The 23,258-nt window shown below is 39.7% G+C and overlaps 1 protein-coding gene across 2 annotated transcripts in view; it reads left to right on the top strand.

Annotated features, from left to right (window-relative positions):
• FZD3 (frizzled class receptor 3) overlaps window positions 1-23,258 on the top strand; it is a 61,660-nt gene that overhangs the window by 21,425 nt on the left and 16,977 nt on the right. Inside the window, exons 3-5 of one of the 2 annotated variants that reach the window (XM_061989503.1) lie at window positions 9,347-9,543; window positions 11,050-11,206; window positions 11,993-12,067. In XM_061989503.1, the coding sequence (XP_061845487.1) occupies window positions 9,347-9,543; window positions 11,050-11,206; window positions 11,993-12,067 (429 nt within the window). Of the gene's footprint in view, window positions 1-9,346; window positions 9,544-11,049; window positions 12,068-23,258 lie in introns of both variants that reach the window. The other variant, XM_061989502.1, reaches the window with a different exon arrangement.

Raw genomic sequence — 23,258 nt, 5'->3', positions numbered from 1 at the left:
GGGCAAGGTCAAGAAAAGTTCAGTACATAGCCAAATACATCTGTAAAATTATTTGGCACAAGTGTTGTTTTTTTAATATATATATATATATATATATATATAATGGTATATTACAAACCAACAGTCTTTAGTGGCTATGGCAAGATCATTCCTTGAAGTATTTAGGTTAGATTTATTATGAGGTTTCATAGGAGCAAAATTAAGTAATTTAACCTTAGGAGATGTTGATCTGAATGTAGCCAGGCAAGACATGGGTGTTTGCATGGTAATTTGTTCTTTGAGAGCACTATCTGACGTTCGTAACTCAAGCAGTAAGTTTATTATGATGACTGAATCTGCCATTGTAGTTTCATATATGAAACCAGGTGTTTTGGCTAGTAAGAAAATTTTGTGAGACAATTTTGACAGCAGACTGGCTGCCAAGGGAGTAGCAAATAGAGCTTCTTGAATTAATTTAGTATGTTTTTTCTTCCCTTGCAGCCTTCTGTCTGCAAAAAAAGCTCCTGGGCTTTAATAGCATCAACACCTGTTCTCTGCCATAGCAAGAGGTCTTTGTTGTCTTTGTGGTGGAGCCAATGCTATAAGGCTCAAGGGTTTACCTTCAACCTATCTTTGTAATATTTTCTGCATCTGAGTCCAGGGCAGTTGAGCTCTATTTTAGATGGTTATGAACACACCAGACGACATCCAGAGCAGCACAACTTAGGGTTCAGTGTTAACTAGCTGTAAGGTCAGCTCAGCTGTGCCCAGTTCCCTGTTCTGTAGTAGCATGTACATTTTGCATCCCTTGCACTGACACCAGCATTTGCCCACGGCTACTGTAAAGTTAAGGACTTAAAGCAGTAAAAAACTTAAGCATTGACTAAGCTTGGGTGTATTGTACAGGAAAGATATTTGGATGTTAACACTGAAAGGTCTCAGCAGTCAGGATCTTATCCTGACTTTTTACACTACTGATGCTCTAAGTACAGCATGTGTGGCTTTGAGGTTAGTTTCATGGACAGTTTAAATCGATCTTAAACCCAAGTCAGTGCAAAGGAGGCTGGTGGCGGAGGAGAGGGCAGGGGTCGATAAACTTACGCTCATTGTGAAACTGCACCCTGAAGGGCATTAGATGACAACTGCAATTTGTCCTCATTTCACAGCCCTTGCAGGAGGAGGAGGATGGTTTTACAGTTCATATTTAAGGGAATCAGCATACTATAGGTTCCCTTGGTTACTCTGTCAAGAAGCACTTCGGCTTGGATGTCAGAACTGAGAAAACAGTAGCCTTCTTCCATCCTCATCCTAGTGGAAAAGATGGGGCTTCATGTAGTCTGCACTGGCTTTTAGTATTAAGCTCTCAGATATTCTGCTACATTGGCTGTGTAAAAACAAACAAACAAACAAACAACAAAACAACCACCAAAAACCACAGTGAAGTCACACATGAAATAGAAGTCAGCAAGAAATAAAAGTAGATTTTCTTCAATAGGAGTACTCAATGTTGTTTTCATCGTATTTTAGAAAGCCAGCTTGTCTAATTTTATTCTGCAGGGCATTTATGTTGCTTAGTGTGTGGCAGACACTGTCATCCTCAATGTTGATGGCAGTAAAAATGTAAAGGTGAAGCGAATCATCTGATTTTAAATCTTGGCTATATCCTTATCTGTATTTTTCCTCATGTTTCTGATTTTCAGAGATTCCCTTTTTATGAGTTCTGAAGAACTTGTTCTGGCTACTGACTCTGTGTGCTCTCAAGTTAGTGTCAAGCCTTCTAACAAATCTTCATATAAAAAATCTTCATACAAATCTTTGTAGGTATATGTCAAGAGGATGGAACAACACTTTTTTTCTGTAGCGTCCAGTGACAGGCCAAGGGGTAATGGACACAAGCTGAAACACAAAAAGTTCCACTTAAGGAAAAGCTTCTTTACTGTGAGAGTGATGGAGCCCTGGCCCAGGCTGCCCAGGGAGGGTGTGGAGTCTCCTTGGTAGGTTTCCAAACCTGCCTGGATCTGTTCCTGTGTGACCCAATTTAGGTGGACCTGCTTTACCAGGGGGATTGGACTGGATGATCTTTAGAGGTCTCTTTCATTCTATAATTCTCTGATACCAAATGCTTTTCGTTCTTCACTCAGCAAGATCAATTTTTGTGCACCATGCCAACAGTGACTTGTTTATACTTTTCACTCCTGTTACTCTTTAAGGAGACAGACCTCCCTTGAGTTGGCAGAAGTAGTCTGTGAGTCCCTGATGTGCAGATCAGTCTGCTGTGGCAGAGCTGAGGGAAAGAAAAGGTTGTTACTGCTAACGCTCTGCTTCTCAGAATGAGTATCTTTCTCCTTCCCACAGTGACAACAGCACTGGAGCGTTTTGTTCACAGGCATCAAAGCATTGATCACAGTCAGTTTGTACTTGGAAGGTTGACTTTGCAACCACAGGAGATAGAAATGTGTCATTTAAATGAAAAATATTATTTGTCAAGGCTTACTGCTCCTGCTTGGCCAGGCAAGTGTGCTTTGTAGTGTCTTAACATAATAGCATCTAAAATACAGTCCAGAGAACAATATATTTCTTTCTCTGTGATACCTTGGAATTCTCCCAAGCCCATCACAGCAGGCATATGGAGAAGAAGGAGGAAGTCCAAGCAGTCTCCGCTGTCTTAAAAAAACTAACACTTCTTGCAAATGGAAATTGTTACCAGGACCACCCATCTGCATCCATCGGTTCCTAAAACATAAAGATCACATCTAGGAAAAGTGCAAATTGACAGATGGGTGCCATCTTTTCAGTGTCTTCCAAAGGAACTTCAGAATTTAAAATGAAGCCCAAGACCTTTTTAAAGAACAAGAACAGATGGCTTTGCTTTTTAGTTATATAGATGGAGATTAATGTCATTTGCTGTCTTTTAACTACTTTCATCTTTATCCTGCTTCTTTTTTCCTGCAGTTGAGAAATTAATCTCAGCTGACTGTTTAAAAACCAGAAAGCTTAGGACGCTTTGCATGATTGCTGCCCTTTCATAAATAAGGCAGGTAAAATAATGGGTCTTAGGTTTTAAAGTGAATAACAGGGCGATTGTCTAGTTCAACTTACAGCATGAGAAAAATATGAGTTATACCCAAACTAATTACTTGAAAATTTTATTACTGTAGTGACTCAATATCTATTTAAATGTTTACATATAGTTTTAGTACTAAGGTGAAACAATCTGAATTTTTTTTTTACCTCGTAGTCCATAAAGTAGGGCAGCGTCAATTTAATCCTCATTGCAACTGTAATTTTTCCAGCCAACTTCAAATTAGGAGACATGGGATATCAGAAGTGGTGGGTTATGTGATTCATAAGGATTCATGCAGATGATGTGAGAACAGCTTTTTTTCCATACTGAAGAGCAAAGCTTAACAGGTGGCCAGAATTGAGACCCCGTTTGCTTTTCATATATGCTTCACTGTTCCAAGCTAAAAATAATTACGAAATAAAAAGTGTATCTAAGTTTCTTCAGACAAGGAAGTTAATGGTGAGGTATGTAAGCTTTGAATGTACATTATGCTACATATTCTACACTAAATTTGTCTTGGCAGTCTGCATTAAGAGCAGGCTTGGGCAAATAAGCCTCTTGCCTTTTGAAAAGAGAATAAAGTGCCTGTGCAGAAAAGCCACACTTCCATAGTCACATTAAGTAGAACAAGTGTGGATTGATTCCAAAAGCAATGAACCTACTCTTACACACCAGGGTCTGTGTTTCTGGCCCTTTCTGCAGCTATTACTTATGTGGCACTATCTAACTTGAGGTGAAACTGAATGTGGGGGGAAAACAGCTTTCTGTTAGATCCAGCTACATTTTTTTTTTAAGCAGTTAGTGTCCCAGGTCACTAAATCATCAGCTCTGCTGTGTATGTGTGAACACTCCCCATTCTTCGTTAGGAAACACCCATTAGGTTAAAGCAGGACTCTGAAGGTAGCATCAGCATTGAAGTACTACAGCAGTCGTTCAGCTCAGGATGTTCACTTAAACCAAATATTTTCAGGTTAAGTTTGTGTGCCAGCATGACTGTGGGCCCTAGCAAACCTAGCAGGATGCAGAAGAGAGTACAGGTCAGAGCCTTTGGAGAACCAATTTCCACTATCTCAAGCAAACCACTTTTGCTTCTAACAGTCTCTAGAGAGCATTCACAAGAACTCTCAGAGCTGTGGATGCAGTTCAATTGGAGAAGACTTATAGTAACCAAAAGCAGGAGACAGTGACATGTTTGGTCTAAGCAGCAGTTATCTGGAGAGGTAAACCTAGCTTGGGATTCTGCTCAGGAGGTAGCTTGGAAAGTGTTATTCCCCATGCATTTTGAGATACAATTCATGATTCTTCTCTAATGAATAGCAAGCTAAATTCAAACATGGGGCAACACAAGACAGAAAGAGCAGATGATGTGGCTGGCCTGAACCAGGATATGCCCTGAGGCAGTTGCTTCCACAGAGAATTGCAGCAGTAATTGATAGTCATAGCATCACTCTCTTCCCATGAGCCTGAGGGAAGAAAACTTCCCTCCTTCTGTCTATGAGTCTATGAGAATACTTCCTGTTTAGTTTTCTCTTAAAAGAAAGGAATATATAAACCAACAGAATAGTGAAAGATTGCCAAAATTATTTCCTTTAAATCCTGCAGTAATGTCACTTCACAAATAACAGCCAGCTAAATGGCTTCTGCTGTGTAAAAGAAAAAGTAGAATTTGGTTTATTATCTGTCAGTAATATGGGAAGTCTAAAACTGTAACACAGTTCCATGGTACATTTATAGTTAAGAGTTGTTGCTCTTGCTTTGTAACCAAAAGTGAAAATTTATTTTTAAAAAAATATGAGTGGAAAAAATGTACAGGTATCGTTGCACCTCTTCTTTGTCTTTCATCCCCTTCTGAAAACAAAACAAAAAAAACCCCAACATAAGAAACCTAAGGACAAGTGGAAAATTTCTAGTCTCTGTTAACAGAGCATGGGCCATTAAAACCTTTTCAGCAGATGGGAATTGCAGAGAGGGAAGGAGCTGGGAACCACACTACTGGGAGTAATTTGGGGAATTTCTTACAGCAACTCTGCTGCAAGCCAAGAAAATTCCAGGGAAGAGAGAAAGGAGAGATGGGTAAGGTTGTATAGCAAGTTGGACCACTCTGAGGAAAGCAGTGATATGTGATTGTGGTGTGTTATTTGATACACAACACCTGCATGGTAAAGGAAAGGAGGGATGAGAGTGTTCTGACTCAGCCTGAAAAAAAAATCCAGTTCATAATGCTGTTGTTATCATGGGGTTTGAAGGAGCTTGTGTGATCACAAAGATTGTTCTCTGAAGTGGAAGCCCCAGTGGGTGAGCAACTGCAGATATGTTATACAGTTATGTGATCTGGCATATATTAAATACTTAAGTACTTTCAGGAGTGAAGAAGTGTTTGTCTTCTTAAAAATTTATCTCTTCCCTTTCTTGGATTTCCCAGGACTTAGCCTGAATTATTGAAATCAGTTTGGCTATCACATCTCTCATGTCCTTGTCCTCTTCCTTTTCCTGTGCATATGGAGTTGTTTGACGTCTGGCATTCTTCAAAAGCTCGTCCCATTTAAACAGAGAGCCTTGTGTTAAGCACCGTGGAGTAGGGCTAAATGTCATAACTTGCATTGCATCCTTGGGCAAGAACATTTAAAAAGCCTTTTAATCTCCCTGCCTTTATTTTTACTAGTGAACAACATAATCAGTAGGTGGAAGTGACTTTTCATTTTAGGAACTGTGATGGGGTGAGATAATTTTAGAGATAGGGTTCTTAGACATTGAGCTGCTTACAGGCACAAATGCTGTGTCTGATTGAAAGTGAGTCTCATTTTCCGTGTTATAAAGAGCGATTGTAAGAGTTTTATTTATTCTGTTTGCTACCTTAGCCTCTTCATGATTTTAAAATAAATGGATTTGATCTAATTCATAAGGGAGTTTTTGTCTGCCTGCAGTTGCTGTTTTGAGAGACAGAATGGTGTGAGGCCTGGAGGCTGAGAAACAGAACAGCCAGCACTAGGGGAAGAGTCCTATTAAATTGTCCATACATAAGTGTTGTTGGGGTTGAATATGTCTGTACTGTGTTTTGAGGGGTATGCCGAGGTCATGCTCAAAACCAGACTTGTTTTCTGCAGCTGTAAAGAACCGCAAATGCAGATAACATGCCCTCTGGGAGACTTTGCCAGGGAAGATTCAGTTACATTTGTATTAGTTTGGATGTTTCAGCATCTTCAGCCCAGTCTCCAGCTGCCATGCCAGAAGGAAGTGAGTCTCTGCACAGGCATTGCCTCTTATCTATCCGGTTCAAGAGAGGTCACATCTTGTGCCCAGTCATCTTGGAAAACAGCGTCTTAGATAGCAGAAGAAGCTGGTGTTTTGGCAGCTGTCTCACATCCTGTAAGTTTTAAGCACCCTGTACCTCAGCCTGCTGAAGGAGATGAGTGGGGACAGCACTGCTCCAACTGTCAGTGCTCTTACAGACCCGTTGCCAAAGAGTACCATCTGTATCCCCATTTTTGGACATTTCTTGTCTCAGTTCCAGTATTCCCTGGGACACCACTGCCCAGTGTCCTTTGGAGTTGGCTGAAAGCCATTACAGCAGCCACCTGCCTGTGGTAGGATCGACAGGATACAAGGATATACTGGTACCTTTCTGTTCCCTTGAACTCATTTTACTCCTTATCTTTGCAATAGCCATGACATGGAGCTCTGTTTTCACAATTTTCTTATGTGCACATCTTAAGATAGTCTGGGATCTTCCTAAATGGTACAGTTTTCTGCAAATCAAACAAAACCAAACCTGAAGGTGAAGTAGCAGGAAAAGAGAAATTTCTGAATCGTGTTTTCTTAATGGAAGGCTTATCAAAGGAGAGTAGTAGAACATTTGTCAGGTGAGCTTGCACTTTAGGTATGGATATGTGCAAAACTGCAGTGATGGGAGGCAGGACTTGGGGTTGGGGACAGGCATTAAGCCAGTAGCTCTTTTTCATACAGATATAACTTCTCTTATTTTGAAGGTTCTTTGAAAAGAAGGGAGGTTAAGCACTTTTCAAAATAAAAGTGGAGGTTTTATTTTTTCCTTTCCTTACCTGAAGCTTTTCCAGATAGTCTACACTATCTAGAATCAATTTCTTGGATCCTTATTCTCAAACAATATCTTTAATTGTGTTATAGGCACTAACTGTTGAAAAATAAAAACATATGCATCTGATGTAAATATCCAGCCAAACAGACAGTTTTCCTTGCCTAACAATGAGCTTGTAAATGTAAATACTTTCCATTGTTGCTTTTTTCCTTGTCAAGCTCTGAAAGCTTGTACTACTCATCAGAGCTGTTGCCAAATTACAGGGCTCTCTTGTCGTGTGGCAACAGTTTCCAAAACGCATAGAACTGAAGAGGATTTAATCAGCGTGGTAAATAATAATTAAGTTTAAAACCAAATTGGTAAAATCACAGCATGATTGTGTCTTGTAGTCTAAAAATTAACCTTTTGCAGGGCAAAGGAGATACAGGAAGAGTAGGTGATAAGGAAGAACTGAAATGTGAATCTTTTCCTCATTGTTTCTAGTAATTGTTGTTTATATCACCACAGAAGGTGACCTATTTTTTGTTGTTGGGTCTGGTCTGTTCTACAGTTTAAAAAAAGAAACGTTGAATTGGTTTAAAATACTTCTCAGGAAATTGCTGTTTGAAAATGTAATCTTTCTACAGCCTACTTTTCAGCTTCAGTTATAATAAGATTTAGGTTTTATATCTATAGACATATATAGCAGGTTCATTTGTGCTTCTGCTACTGCAGCACAAATTCTGAAGATTAGACTTCTTGCTCTGTAATCCTGCTAGGCTGTGGAGAAGAGGAGACTCTGATATCAAGATAATAGTCTTTCTATAAAAATCTATCTAGAACATAGCTCTTGTTAGCATTCCCGTTGATCAAGCAACTGTCACCTATTACCTTCAAGCTATAATTTGAAATAGAAGGAAAAGAGGAGGCTTACAAAAATGTCCCTGCTGTTTCTCCAACCTGGAGGTAGCAGCATAATTCAGCATTCCTATGCTGTTGTGGTTTATTGCAGAGTTGTAAGTCCTAATGTATTTCAAATGCTATAGTTCCACTCTTAAGATAATATAATTGATCTTATATTAATTTCCAAAGATATGGAGAGACTTTGTAGAGTAGTAGATGCCACACAAATTCAGAACAAGGTCTTTATTGGCTCTTGGACAGTTTTAAAGACAAGCTATAACAAGCAAGAGCAAAATGAACCCAGGGCTGGATAATAAGAAGATAAGATGGATTATCAATGTGAATCAGTTTTTACTAAGACATAAATCCCTGTTCTACTTTTTTCCCCCCTCTCTTTCATCTTTAGAAATACTTAGAGCTGTGTATTGGCTAGTTAATGTGAATTTTCTCTTAGTGCTTCCAAGGGATGTTGCTGTTACTTAAACCTGTTATAGAGCAACGTAAGTAGCATAAGACACCAGTTATTATTTCCGACTAATATTTTTCAGGCTTTGATATCATAGTGCTTTCTGATAGTTAGTCAGGAAATTACATACTTAGTGTGACTTCAGTGTCCAGGAAGCTAGAAAGTTCTACATCTGTATGAGAATTTCAGTAGCAATGATTGCATGCACGTTGGGACTGTTTTCTGTCTACAGATATACTCTGATGACAGAACTGAGGTTATAACAGATGGATTCTTTTCATTTGGACAAAATACTGTGGGAAGAATGCAATGGAGAATGTCCTATGTTTGTATTTTGTAGAAAGACAAGAACACTGTCCTGCTGAAGAAATTAAAGAAATAGAATTTTTACAATCATTATGTCTGGATCTGAAAATATTGTTTGAAAGATCACAGGTTGCTATTTTTCTATACTGTCAAGGAATCCCTCAGATTGTGATCTCATCAACCAAAAGCTAAATCATCCTGCTAAGTAAGCAGCTAGCAATTCATGATGTCAGTTACCCAAGCCCTGAAAGGAATCAAGTTTATTTAACCATTACTGCAGAGTGTGAAGCTAAGCCCACGTCCTCAGAGGTGTTTAGCTGTCTAATTCCCTTTGATTTTTAATGCAAATTGAGTGCATAAATGTCTCTTGTGAATCTTTGTCATCATTGGCAAGGTTTCTTGATTGCTTGTCTTCCTAAAATACCTAAGTGCTGTGTTCTGATTATCATTTCTTCCACTGAAGGTCATGATTCTGCTTGTGAAAGCTGAAACATCTCACCAGACAAATTAGGGCTTCATGTTGAAGTGTTCTACAAAGCTGCTTTTTTGTTTGTTTGTATGTGGCCATTTAATTATCTTTTTTTACGTTTTCTAGCCATTTCATCCAATGGTGAATTTGGAATGCTCCAGAGATTTTCGGCCCTTTCTATGTGCCCTCTATGCTCCTGTGTGCATGGAGTACGGCCGCGTCACTCTCCCTTGCCGCAGACTCTGTCAAAGAGCATATAGCGAGTGCTCCAAACTCATGGAGATGTTTGGGGTCCCTTGGCCTGAGGACATGGAGTGCAACAGGTGAGCAAATCAGAGGTTTTCTTTAGAATCTCAGGACAAAATTTTAGTATGGTCTAGGATGTTTTATGATCCCAAGCAGATGTTTTAAGTGTTCCATTACAAGTGCCCTTATTTTCCCTTCCATTTGTTTAACAGCCTGTTTCCTGGGGTGTAAACTAAATTTGTGTTTCTATCATCTACCCAAGACAGAAGTTGAAAATTTATGTGGGCATTTTACTGTAAACATGTATATTCGTAAACAAATTACTATATTTGTCTATTTTTCTTCTTCATTCTCATTTATACTGACCTGGTTTTATCTGCTGTACTGAAGTTTAATAGGTGATATTGTTGTAAATTTCTCTGAGAGTTAGGCAAAATTACATACACTAGAGATTAATAATCTCTCTTTCTGAAGGAGGAGAGGGCTGGTTTTGGTGAGCATCTACCTCTCGTTGAGCTTGTGTACAAATTGCTGTTTTCAGCTTTACGTTCCACAAATAGCTATAGAAAAATATGTGATGATCTTCCAATATATTTGAAACAATATACATGAAATTGAAAACAATATCTTAGTTTTATTTTTCGTAAGTGACTCAAACAGCTGATAAAATACTGGAGCACCAACAGGAAGAAATAATCTTACTTAGCTGGATTGGAGAGAATGAAAAACAACTAAAACTTGTTTTAGCAAAAGAGTAAGTCGAAGGATGCTTCTAGATCTTGATAACCTGGATCAAAGATAACTCAAACTTCACGCTCCAAACAGATGCGTGGGTCCTTTTGGTCCTCCCATCTCCTCAGTAAGGCCCAGGTAGCAAAATTTCCAGAGCAAAAAAAGCTATTCAAACTTTGCTGGTGCTGTGCTAGTGCCATTGTGCCAGAGCATGGACTGGGCAGAGGAACAGTTTTATGCTGTGTGTGCTGAATTGTCATGTAGCAGAAGGAGGAACTGGACAGCTGTGCATGGAATCCCTCCAGTTTCTCAGGTGGAACTTCAGACCGTACCTCCAGCAGTCCTTAGCCTCCAGTCAGAGCTTTGCTTAATAACGACAATCCTCGTCATAATTTCAATTCATTAATGCTAGTTGCAGCAGTAAGTAGGATCTTTGGTGTAACTAGCTCACCATCCTGTCTGATGGCAGTGGCTTAGAGAAAAGTTTTAAAACGTTCTATAAAATCCTGCCTCCTTGGGCACATATTGTCTGTTTACAGTAAGCCTAAACTTACTATCAGCTTCCTGAGATGGATTTTGTATCCTTACCTTCATGCTTCAAACTCCAGCGTGCCCCTTGCCAATTTATCTGTTTTGTTTTTAAGCCTATTTTGTAGTTTACACATCCACTGCATTCTGGGACAATTCTGATTTATTTATACATAGTGCAGTATCTCCTGGATTACCCATTGTATGGACTGCCTTTGTTTTCACTCAGTTAGTGTGTCTAAAGTGAGACATATAAATAAGGTTACTAGTCTTTGCAAAGTACGTGTATATTTCTTTTAAACAATTCTTTTCTTACTTTCTAGATTCCCAGATTGCGATGAGCCATATCCTCGTCTTGTTGACCTCAATTTAGCTGGGGAGCCAACAGAAGATGCCCCAATGGCAGTACAAAGAGATTATGGTTTTTGGTGTCCTCAGGAGTTGAAAATAGACCCTGACCTAGGTTACTCTTTCCTGAGGGTACGGGACTGTTCCCCTCCTTGCCCTAATATGTACTTTCGGCGTGAAGAGCTCTCCTTTGCTCGCTACTTCATCGGAGTGATCTCCATCGTCTGCCTTTCTGCTACCTTGTTTACTTTTTTAACTTTTCTGATTGATGTCACAAGATTTCGCTATCCAGAAAGACCGATAATATTTTACGCTGTCTGTTACATGATGGTGTCACTAATTTTCTTCATTGGCTTTCTGCTTGAAGACCGAGTAGCGTGTAATGCATCTAGCCCTGCCCAGTACAAGGCTTCCACAGTGACGCAGGGATCTCACAACAAAGCTTGCACCATGCTTTTCATGGTGCTCTATTTCTTTACTATGGCTGGCAGCGTTTGGTGGGTCATTCTGACCATCACGTGGTTCTTGGCAGCTGTGCCAAAATGGGGCAGTGAAGCAATCGAGAAGAAAGCGTTGCTCTTCCACGCCAGTGCCTGGGGCATTCCAGGAACTCTAACCATCGTCCTCTTAGCAATGAATAAAATTGAAGGTGACAATATTAGCGGCGTATGTTTTGTTGGCCTCTATGATGTGGATGCATTAAGATACTTTGTACTTGCACCTCTCTGCCTGTATGTTGTTGTTGGAGTTTCCCTCCTGCTAGCTGGCATTATCTCCCTCAATCGGGTTCGCATTGAAATCCCATTAGAAAAAGAGAACCAGGACAAACTAGTGAAGTTCATGATCCGGATTGGCGTGTTCAGTGTTCTGTACCTCGTGCCACTGTTGGTTGTAATTGGCTGCTATTTCTATGAGCAGGCTTATCGAGGTGTGTGGGAGACGACGTGGATTCAAGAGCGCTGCAGAGAGTATCACATCCCATGTCCATTTCAGGTGAGGAAACCAATATGACATATTCAGGAGGGCAGAAAATGGATAATGAGGGGAAATGTTAAGACTTACTTCTCATCCCTGACTGAAAGTGCTGCTGTTCCTACAAGGGAAAGTTCTTGCCATAATCAAATTGCTTGGGTAATGCATTAGGCCTTCTAGAAGACTAGGTATTATTGGGAAATTGGAGGCTTCCATTAGCTGCTTGCTGGGATTTTTGTGGAGTTTATGGGCTGTGGAGGACCTATATAGGATATAAAGATACTATTTTAAAACCAATTGCAAGAACAGGGCTTAATGAGTTTATTTTTGGTCATTAGAGACGTTAGAAGTTTTGCTCTGAAGGAATGTTGGCACTCAATCCAAGTTGTCATCAGGCTGATTACTGCTCTTTCTAGTTTTTGTTGTTCATCTGTAAGGGTTTTCTGGCTTTGATTAGCCAAGAGGTTTTGTGCTCATTTTAAAGCATGTGTCAGAAACATCTATAAAGTCTTACTTAAGTGTCTTCAGAAGAGAACCAGAGCTTACAGCTCATCAGTTTTGTTTTTTCAATTACACTGACCCGCTCAATTTGTTTAATTATCACAGGAAAAGAAACCTCTGAGAGCACTGGATAGTGAAGTATCCTCTCTTTATTTCAGTGTTACGCTGGTGAAGTTGCAAAGTAAAGTATTGGAAGCAATAATTACTTGAAGCCTACTTTTCTTTTGGAGCCAAAGTGGCAAATTGCATGTGGAGTGATATTGCATAGATATCTTCTACAGCTTACCTGAAAGCAACTTTATTTCAGGAAGGTTGTACAGCAAGCATATATGACGTAGCTACACACACTGGGGTATATAAAAAAAGTATTTTGGCTCTAAAGCACTTAAAACACCAGCTGCATCATCAAAGTTCACATTTTAATGCAATAAAATATCACTTAAAGGTTTGGCTTAGTCTATACAGCTTGATAATAATATTTTTATTACATTTTCACCCTTTTTATTGTTTTCTCTGATAGATTTTATTAGGGTGTGACTCTTCCCTGCCATCCAATGTGTGAGCGTTTTTATAGCAGGAAATAGCTGTCTATGGGTGTGTTCAGTTTCATTTGCTCGATTGAGTTTTCATTGCTGCAGATTTTAATATGTTAAACTGCCTGATGCTGAAAGAGAGAGAAAAAGAGGGACATGTGGTTTTCTCTATTAATTTAAAATAGCCACTATATGCCAATCTAGAGTTTGTATAAGAATCTATAAAACAGAAAGGATATTGCTTTCTCAGAATGTTAAACAAAAACTCTTTTAAACCTTGAAACTTCTGACATGTGAAGGCTGAAATACTGTCTAGTGGCATAACGAATAAATGTAGTAAAATGCTACTCAAATCTCTAGAAAACCGTTAAGATAATGGCTCAGCAGGAGTCAAAAGAACAATAATAGTTTCATTCACATCAAATTGGGTTGAAGGACCCGTAGACCCTGGGGAGTGTTAGAAGGGTTTTTCTTCTAACCCATCCAGTTTTTTTTTCTTTTAAACTAAACACGCTTCCTTAACTAAACTGTCCAGACTTAAAATTGAAACAAGCTTCCAAAGCTGTAGGGAAAACCAATTTTATCCTTAGATGATGCTAGTAAGATTTATTATTAGGGGGATATTTAAAGCTTTGAGGAGATTATCACTCATTTGCAAAATAAAACTGTATTTTTTCTAAGCCATGATGTTATTTAACTGAACTTTAAATGTTTCAATATCCTTTTTAGAGATTAGACTATCCTAAATTGGGAGCTGTAGTTGGTTCCACAGTGGATGTAGGTTTTACACAAGGTTGTGTTCGTTGGAATTTGCTGCTTGCATAGGCACACTGTTTCCAACACCAGCAAATCTGAGGTTAAAAATTCATTAGTCCATTCAACCGTTACATCATGTTTGCCATCAGAGGATGATGCCACAGGAGCTTAGTCTTGAAAGTTGCTAATGGGGGAGTTGGAATATGCAGCTGCTCCAGGCCTGCCTCCCTCCTGTGTGACTGCTTCATGCAGGAGATACCATGGGTTAATAATTTGCTTCAAATTCTTCCAGCTGCTGCTAAACTAAAGAAGGCCTTGGCAGCTGGTGTTCCAATGAAAAATAGACATCATGTTTCTTTGACTCCCTAAAGGGCAAATACTCCCCAAATGGAGGAAGCAATAAGGTACCTTTGCACTTCAATCTTGACTTCTGGCTTCCTGGATGTTTCCTGAGTTGACCTGGCTATGTATTATTATGTATTGTTATGGTTATTTGTCAAATCTAGGGGGCCAACTGTTGCTTTCCTTGTGATATAAAAAATGTTCTTGCTACAAAGACAGGAAAAGAATATCCCAGTATTCTTGCTCTTTGAGGAGTAAGAGCAGGACAAAAAGGAGCTTAAGGTGCCTTACCTTGGCCTCAGTGTCCTCAGTGCTCTACACTTCTACGAGAGGCTAGGAGGGAGGGGAAGGGTTTGTAAAAGCTGGCAGCAACTCTCTCCCAACAAGCACACTCCAGGCCTCATTTTTTCTATAGTATCATGGGCTGCTGCAGTTCAGGCCGTAGCTTTAATGTGGGCAACAGCAGGTAAAACAGGCAGCAGTCAGCACTTGTACCATGGCTGTAAGATGAGCCATCAAAATTTGAGTAGAGTGAGTGTCGTTTCCTGGAATCTCCTTTATTAAGGGAAAAAACAACTTCTACGCTGGGAGGTGAGGTTTATTTACAGTATCTAGTATCTAATATGATTAAGAAAGTTCATTGCACTTTCTATACTGCATGGGAAGTGCTTTGGTTTTGGGGTGTCAATCTATTCAGGCAACCCAGGGAGCTGTGTTTTGTATCAACCTGCACAAATCTCTTAGTTAAAAATGTCACTGTTTCTATATGAGAGCGTCCTTCTTTCAATATGAATAATGGCCAACTGACTAAGGTGTTACCACAAATAATGATTTTTCTTGTTTCTGATGCTAGGACCATTTGCAGTCATTGCAGTGAGGTCATCTTCCCAAGCACTATTACTTGTATATGAAATATCCTCTCACAGTGGCCTAAAAATGTCTTAACCCATCTACCTCAACTTTCACTGAGATTGGGACACTTTTTCTTGAGGGGGTGAACAGTGCCTTTATAATTCACTTTGAGCACATGAATATTCAAGTGAGGCGCTGAACTTTCTGTTGGTATCTCACTTTTCAGTCATTACATTAAAATGAATTCAAACTTGTCCTCAAAAATGGAATAGCATTTTTGTTCAAAAAGAGTTCATGCAGTTAAACGCAAAATTAGTCTTTCCTAGCTACAAAACCTGGTATACCATCATAAAAGTAGCAGTTCAACTGGACTATGTTCATTACATGTTCTTCAGTTGAGACCTTTATCTCATATTGAATCTTTTTAATGAGGATGTAGCTCAATTTTATATCAGGGTAAAATGCAGAAGGGAAGCAAAGTAGGGAAGCATGACACAGTCCAATCATAAAATAATGACAACTAGTCATCTCTTTTGCTGTGGTAGAGAACACATGCTTTGCTTCTCCTCCTTCTGCTTCTGTTTGTAACAGCTGTGATTCTGCCAATACCATATTGTTGTTTGGAGGACAGAGCCTTGGAACAGAGAGTTGGATTTTTGTAACATTGAACTCAAGGAGAGACATTTGAAGAAACAAGATTCTCCATGTACTCCTGTTGCTGTTCAGTGTGATTATTGTCATCACTTTCTCACTAATAATTCTATGGTTCTTAAGTTCTTGGTTCTGGCTTTAGTCTGAGGTCCTGACCCAGTGGTTAGCTTTCAAAGTTTCTCTCTTCCCTGCCTTACTCTGAAATTTCTTGGATATCGATGGAGGATGTCATGCTGTGGGAACTAGTTCAGTGAAGTAGTGGATAAAATTTTGACCAGTCACTTTACAGAAGCACAGAATCATTCAGGTTGAAGGGACCTCTCTGGAACTTGTCCAACACCTATGCCCAAGCAAGCTCAGCTCAGCACTGTGTCCAGTCAGGTTTTGAATTCCTTTTTCATTAAAAGCTGAAAGTTCCTCTGTCAGACATCCAACCTCAGATATATGTGATGTAAGGTAAAAGGTAGGAAAAAAAAGTTTGAAGTTATGTATTCTTGTCCTTCAGGCACCAAGGTGTTTTTCCTCTTGGAAATTACAAAGACAATCAAACAGGGACAAAGTGACCTGCCCCCATCTATGAAACTAGGTCTCAAAAGTGGGATGAATTTGGCTACAAAGTGAAATTCAGCAAAGTCTGTCCCCAAAGCTAGTTGTAGTGTATGTTTCTCTTAGGAAAAGTAGGAGTTGAAATGGTCAGTAGAGCTTTTCTAGCTCAGAGAAAAGGACTGCATCAAGCCAGAAACATTACAAGGTGGGAGAAAGTGGTAATTGGTAAGGAAAGGAAATGTATCTGCTTTCTTGGGATGTCAGAGTATGGTGTTAAAAGCTTTTTCCTCTTTTTTTAGTCCCATAATTGAACTGTATAAGGTATGTTAGGCTTAGAAAGGTTTATTGGACTGAACCACAAAATCAAATTTCCTGCAAAGTAAAGAAGGTCCTGCCTTAGCATTTGTTTCTCCTAAATCCAAATGTAAATAGACTCTCCCTAGTTTTGAGAAATGTTTCAGGTCTGGACTAGGCACTGTGCTGATGTGAGAGCCATCCAATTTAAATATTAAAGAGTGGGGAGGGGGAAAAAGAAAGATAAATGATTCCAAAGACATTTGCTACCCTAGTGGGAATCCTTGAGAAATTAATCTAAGCAGTATGAGTTGTCTTTGCTTGTCATCTGACATTCATAATTTCCCTATTCATGTGGCTTCACTGGATTAAATGTCCTTGGTGCTAACTTACGAAGGGTGAACATGGTGCTCCCTGCTTATCTTTTTGAAATTGCATAGAGGAGTGGAAGCAGATGTGGATAGCACATTTGATTTACTGTTGATAGGAAAGACGTGATAGCAGAGTGAGTTTAGAACAAATTGCAAACATATTTTTATATTGGAAACTTTTCATTTTCATTAGGAATTCAGTTTGGGGCTGGATGCTGGATATCCACCTAGTCTTACTCAATCATTGTTGTAATGTACTCTGACTGATTCCCAAGCTCAGAACCGAAAGCAATGATAGTCCTGAATACATTTAGACATAGAAGGTATTGAACTGTATAGAACCAGCTATGGAGACTGTTCACAACCGCCTTGCCCAACGTCTGACACGGTGCATCTTCATAAGTGAACCTGCTTCTGGAGGAGGGTTGGACTAGATGATCTCTAAAGGTCCCTTCCAACCCCTACCATTCTATGATTCTATGATCTGGTTTTAGCTTTGTGCTTGAGCTCATATAAACTGGTGAAATTTCAGAGATAAAATAACATATATTAGAATAGAAACAATGTGAAAATGAAGAACAGCTACTGAGAGCAGCGTTGATTTATCTAATTTCAGATGTCTCCATCTGAACCTCTTTTCCAGCTGAAGCAGAGAAATGGGCATTTTTACATTGGTTCATTGGACATTCAGATGATTTGTACCCAATCTGGTACAATAAAATCATTATTGTCTCTTTGAAGAGGTCACATTTGCTTATAGTGGATATTTTCACATTAAGATTTTTGCTACAAAATTCTGTGGAAATTTTTGGGCGACAGAGTAGGAGAGGTTGGGTATTTTTGAAGGATCCCCCTCAAAAATCAAAATATGCCTCAATGCCTTTTAAACACACTTCCTAGATCCTGACTAGTCTTGGCTCGAATAGCAGACATCCTAGAAAGTAAACTTGGTAACATTTTTTGGTTTTGACATGCTGGAGGGAAAAGAGAGCATCCAGAGTGACCTTGAGAGGTAATTCAAAGAGAGGAATTCAAAAGGGCCCTGCACATGGGTCAAGGCAATCCCAAGCATAAATACAAGCTGGGCCATGAGTGGATGGAGAGCAGCCCTGAGGAGAAGGGCTCAGGAGTGTTGATGGAAGGAAAACTAAGTATGAGCCAGTAATGTGCCCATGCAGCCCAGAAAGCCAGCCCTGTCCTGGGGTGCATCCCCAGTAGTGTGTTCACCAGGGTGAGGGAGGGGATTCAGCCCCTCTGCTCTGCTCTGGGGAGACCTTCCCCCGCAGTGCTGCCTCCAGCTCTGGGCACCAATAGCACAAGGACACAGAGCTGCTGGAGCGAGTCCAGAGGAGGCCACGGAGATGATGCGAGGGCTCGAGCCCCTCTGCTGTGGAGACAGACTGAGAGAGTTGGGGGTGTTCAGCCTGGAGAAGAGAAGGCTCCGGGGAGACCTTCCAACAGCCTCCAGTCCCTAAATGGGCCGACAAGAAAGGCCAAGAAGGACTTTGTCCAGGGCCTGGAGGGACAGGACAAGTGGGGATGGCTCCAAACTGACAGAAGGGAGACTGAGATGAGCTCTTGGGAAGAAGTTCTTCCAAGCTGTGAGGGTGGTGAGGCCCTGGCACAGGTTGCCCAGAGAGTCTGTGGCTGCCCCATCCCTGTCAGTGTTCAAGGGCAGGTTGCATGAGACTTTGAGCAGCCTGGTCCGGTATAAGATTCCCTGCCTATGGCAGGGGAACGGAGTGAGATGAGCATTAAGATCCCTTCCAACTTGAAGGATTCTATGATTCTGTGTTTTTTTTGCTCAAAAGAACATCAGTGAGCACCTAAGAGTGCCTACTTGGAGTGATGTAGACTTGCATTTGGCAATTCCATCAATGATAATTTTCCTTTGATAAGTGTCATATAAATAATCTTGACCTACTGTGGGAGAAGACTTTTTCTGGAAGAGCAATGAGCATGACTAATTTTCCAAGTGTAATTTTAACCAAGCTTTTTGAAACAGTTACTATGCTTATCTCTTGAAATCTTTTCTATTTTTCTTCTGGTCTTCACTTTAAAAAGAATTTAAACTACTTAATAATTAAGCCCTTAAAAATATCTCAGAGCAATTCTGTACAGTGATATAATATCAAATATCACTTCTATTGGCAACAAAAATAGACAGTCAATCCAGGCAGTTGTTTTCTCTTGCTGCTCTACCTATTTCCCTCCAAGCTGAGGCCCCAGTCTTGTTGTGTAATAATGTCAAATGGGTTTTTACTGAAGATGAGAGTTCTCACCCACTCACTTCTTCTCATTGCTGGTGTTGGATAGACAGGAGAGGATTAATTGTGGTTGCCTAAGATACCGAGAGCGTAAATGGAAGGAATGTTTGATTTGTAGTGCCCTTTTTCTGTCAATGGCAGTTTATATGTATGTAGCACAGGCACAAAGGAAAACAAAGAACAAGCTTGCTAATAGATTTCTGTTGATATTGAAATAGTACTGCATTGCAGCTTATTTTAGTGCATTATTTGACAGATAACATTGGGGGAAATGGATTTTAATATACAGATTCCTCTCTCTCACTGGCTGATAATTTTAGCTTAAGATTTTGTCAGTGTGCTTGTTTCCCATTTTCAGAAATTTACTTTTTGATCTAATTGAAGTTAATGGTTTTTACTGTAAATTTTTGAGACTGTTCTAGTTGTCTCTAAATTAATGCTGTTCTGATAAAAATGTCTTAATATCAGGCTGCTTTGGATCACCAACTCTAAATTGCTCTGTTTGTTTTGTATCCTTTATAAAGGTTGCTTATGTGGGTAATGTTTTCAAGTGTGTTTCGTTCCCACTTGGCATGGCTTTGTCCTTCCTCTCTGCCTGCTGCCCTGAACAAACACAGCAGGGACATTACTGAAAGCAGAGAGGGCACGCAGCCGTCTTGCACAACCCTTCTAACACAGGGAAGCTTTCTTACAAACAGCAGCCATGGTGGTAAAGTAATGGTAGGTTGAGAGCCAAGAGTAGGGGAGTGTTTAGTTGTCTGCTCTGCTGTTCACTTCACTCAGTTGACTGTTACATCTGCTAGCCCCTACTTTGAGATAAAATTGAGCAGAAGCAAAAGAGATGCCAAGACAAACTGCTGAAAGTTCCAGCAGCTCTTCATTTCTCCCCCATCCCCTCAAAAAGAGAAAAATATAAAACAAAAAGCCTCACTTTATAAATTGTATTTGTATTCAGATTTTATAGCACTTCCCTGCTGTCCAATTCTTAATAGACATTTGAATTTCCTGCAGAGATTGTGAATTTTGTGATGGCAAAGCTGACTCATATACACTTAAGAATTGCTCTTGCAGCAGACTGTCTTTTCCCAAGGCTGCATTGGGGGTGAAACACAGCCCCTGTTGACACCAGCTTTATTTTCATGCACAAGTGCTTTAGAACAATTGCACGTGCAGACCAAAGAGCAGAGAAAAGATAGGGCTTGCAAACATCTTACCAAAAAAAAAAATGGTGAGAAGTAATTGTTGAGATGTAGAGCCTGCATTTTGGGGGTTCTGTTTAAGTTGGAGTGGAGTTGCCCCATTTTTACCGGATGCAATATGTGGCATTATCCAGTTTTTGCCACCGGGGATGTTGCCACTGTCTTTTAAAATACAAAACGTCTCAGCTGTTTTGCCATCTGTGTTACAGTGGGTCTTCAGAAACGTGTGGGGGAGTGTACTAAGCTGCATACAGAAAAGAGGCTTTGTTAAGAAACGTCTCAGCACCATTTGTGTGTGGCGCAGGCATAAAGAGAATATATTTAGAGATGCCTATAAATCTAGATTTCTCCTCCCCCCTTTTTTTTTCATTAATTATTGTTTAGAATTCCTCTTAGAAGAGGTAATGGATTTGCTTAAATCTGCCCTAAGGAGTTGCTTCTTGTTGAATGTCATTATTTTCTCCTAAAAAAAAAAAATAGAGGTTGAAATAAAAACATATTTCCTGCATTGCTATTTACTCAGAAGAGGCTGAACAAATCTGAATTAGGAGTTAGTCTTCTTTCAAAAACAAAAGTTGTGTTAGGTCAGTATGACAACATTAATCACAGTATTATAGTGGTTTCTAGCAGTGATTCAGTTAATTTCTGATTTAGATGATTATGAAAATTAATATGTTCAAGGAAAAGAATATACTCAAATTAGTTTCTCAGATTTCTCCATTTCAGCATTATTAATATTAATTCTGTCTCCTCCTTGCACATCCAGGACTTAGATAAATCCTATATGGGATGCAGTGGATTCTCTTATCTCACCTTGGCATGTATGCAATTTCCAGTCAATTAACATATTGAGCGAAAGCAATCATTTCATTCACATGACTCATTTCTGCCTGTGTTTTTTAATTGGATTGACTGAGCTAGAGACAAAGGGATATGGTGATTTCTCAACCATTATCTTCAGACAGGTTGATTTGTACTTGCACCCAAGTGTGACTCCTCAAGGTCATCTTTTCTGGGTTTGGTTTTTTTTTTCCTTTCTTTTTATTCACTGTTTTGCTGAGGGTGACTTGCCAAATAAGGTCACATCTTGCTGGTTTTGAGTTCTTAGTTTCATTCCGTTCTCTCTTTAATAAGCATGCTTTATCCTCTAGAACAGCTTTTAAGTCTCATTATTAAGGAAGCTCTTTTTTTCCACTGACTCTTTTAATTGCTATTAAAATGACAACAAAAACTAAGTCAGGAGGTCTTGATTTGTCTGGTTCTGAAGCACCAGTCACTCTTAACTGTGAGAACTGAGTGTTGCAGTATATGCATTAGGAAATCGACTACCATAAAAAAGGTTTAACTTTTAATTTTTATAAATTAAAGGAAATTACTTATCTTTTACATCTGAAAATTCTGAATAGCAATGCATTTGCTAATGATTATGTCTCCTTCATTGGATTTCAGAGTTGCTTTGAGATGTTGGGCAGCCGTGTCAAAATAGCTGTAGAGGAGCTTGCAAAGAGAAAAATCTGTAATGGGATGCTTACTGTAGATCTCTGCTCAAATTTCAGTGAATGCTGAACCTCGATGTTTGTAACTCCATATGTTCTGCATTGATGGGTTTTGCTGTGCTCTCTCTAGACTTCTTTGACTATTTAATTGCTTGTCCTATCAGCACAGAAACACAAAGTACAGTAAATTTTGGATAAACTGCACTCTGTGCATTTATTCCTACTGATTGCAGAGTATCATTATTATTTTCAACGTATTTTTTAAACTTCAGTCCTGAAGACTGTCCAGAGCTCCCTGATGTGTTCTGTACATGCCTCAGGCTCGGTAAATGTCCACCTAGCGTGGACGTGGCTGGGCTGTGTGACATGAAAGTATAACAAACACTTGCACGTTTAAAGTTTGATATTTCTTTTATGTTATTCATATGAACAAACAGTGCTCCCCAGCATCATCCTTTCATTACTTCTTTTTTTCTTAACAGAATTATTCTGTTTCCTAGAAAGTAAATGCAGGAAAGAGTATAGTATCTTTTCCCAACAGGTATGAAGGTTTGCTTTCCGCATGAGCTGAACCCACTCAGGAATCAGGTGCAGCTTCAAAATTCAACTGAGGAATGTGCAAATACTTCAAAAAAATATATATATATAAATAAGAATCTTGTACAAAACAAGACTAGGAGTTATCTGAAGAGCTGGGTTATCCACATATTTTCCATTTAGAATAATAGAATCATAGAATGGTAGGGGTTGGAAGGGACCTTTAGAGATCATCTAGTCCAACCCCCCTGCAGAAGCTGGATCACCTAGATCAGGTCGCATAGGACCATGTCCAGGCGGGTCTTGAAGACCTCCAAGGAAGGAGACTCCACAACCCCTCTGGGCAACCTGTGCCAGGGCTCCCTCACCTGAACAGTTAAATAGTTTTTCTTATGTTTAAGTGGAACTTTTTGTGTTCCAGCTTCGTCCCATTACCCTTTGTCCTGTTGCTAGCTACTAAAGAAAAAAGGGATGTCCCAGCCTCCTGACACCCACCCTTTAGATATTTATAATTGTTAATAAGATCCCCCCCTCAGTCTCCTCCAAATTAAACAGCCCCAGTTCCTGCAGCCTTTCCTCGTATGAAAGATGTTCCGGTCCCCTGATCATCTTGGTGGCCCTGTGCTGCACTCCAGCACTTCCTTGTCCCTCTTGAGCTGAGGAGCCCAGAACTGGACACAGGACTCCAGATGAGGCCTCACCGGGGCAGAGTAGAGAGGGAGAAGAACCTCCCTTGACCTGCTGGCCACATGTTTATATTTTTAATAATACAGACATATTTTTACTTGTGTTTTTTTAATGCATTTTTTCTTTTTAATAGACATTAAAAGTCACTAGATATCATCTTTGCTGGATTATGTGAAAATG

This window comes from Colius striatus, chromosome 2 (assembly GCF_028858725.1).
Source record: "Colius striatus isolate bColStr4 chromosome 2, bColStr4.1.hap1, whole genome shotgun sequence".
NCBI lineage: Eukaryota > Metazoa > Chordata > Aves > Coliiformes > Coliidae > Colius > Colius striatus.
This window is presented reverse-complemented; position numbering and strand designations above follow the sequence as displayed.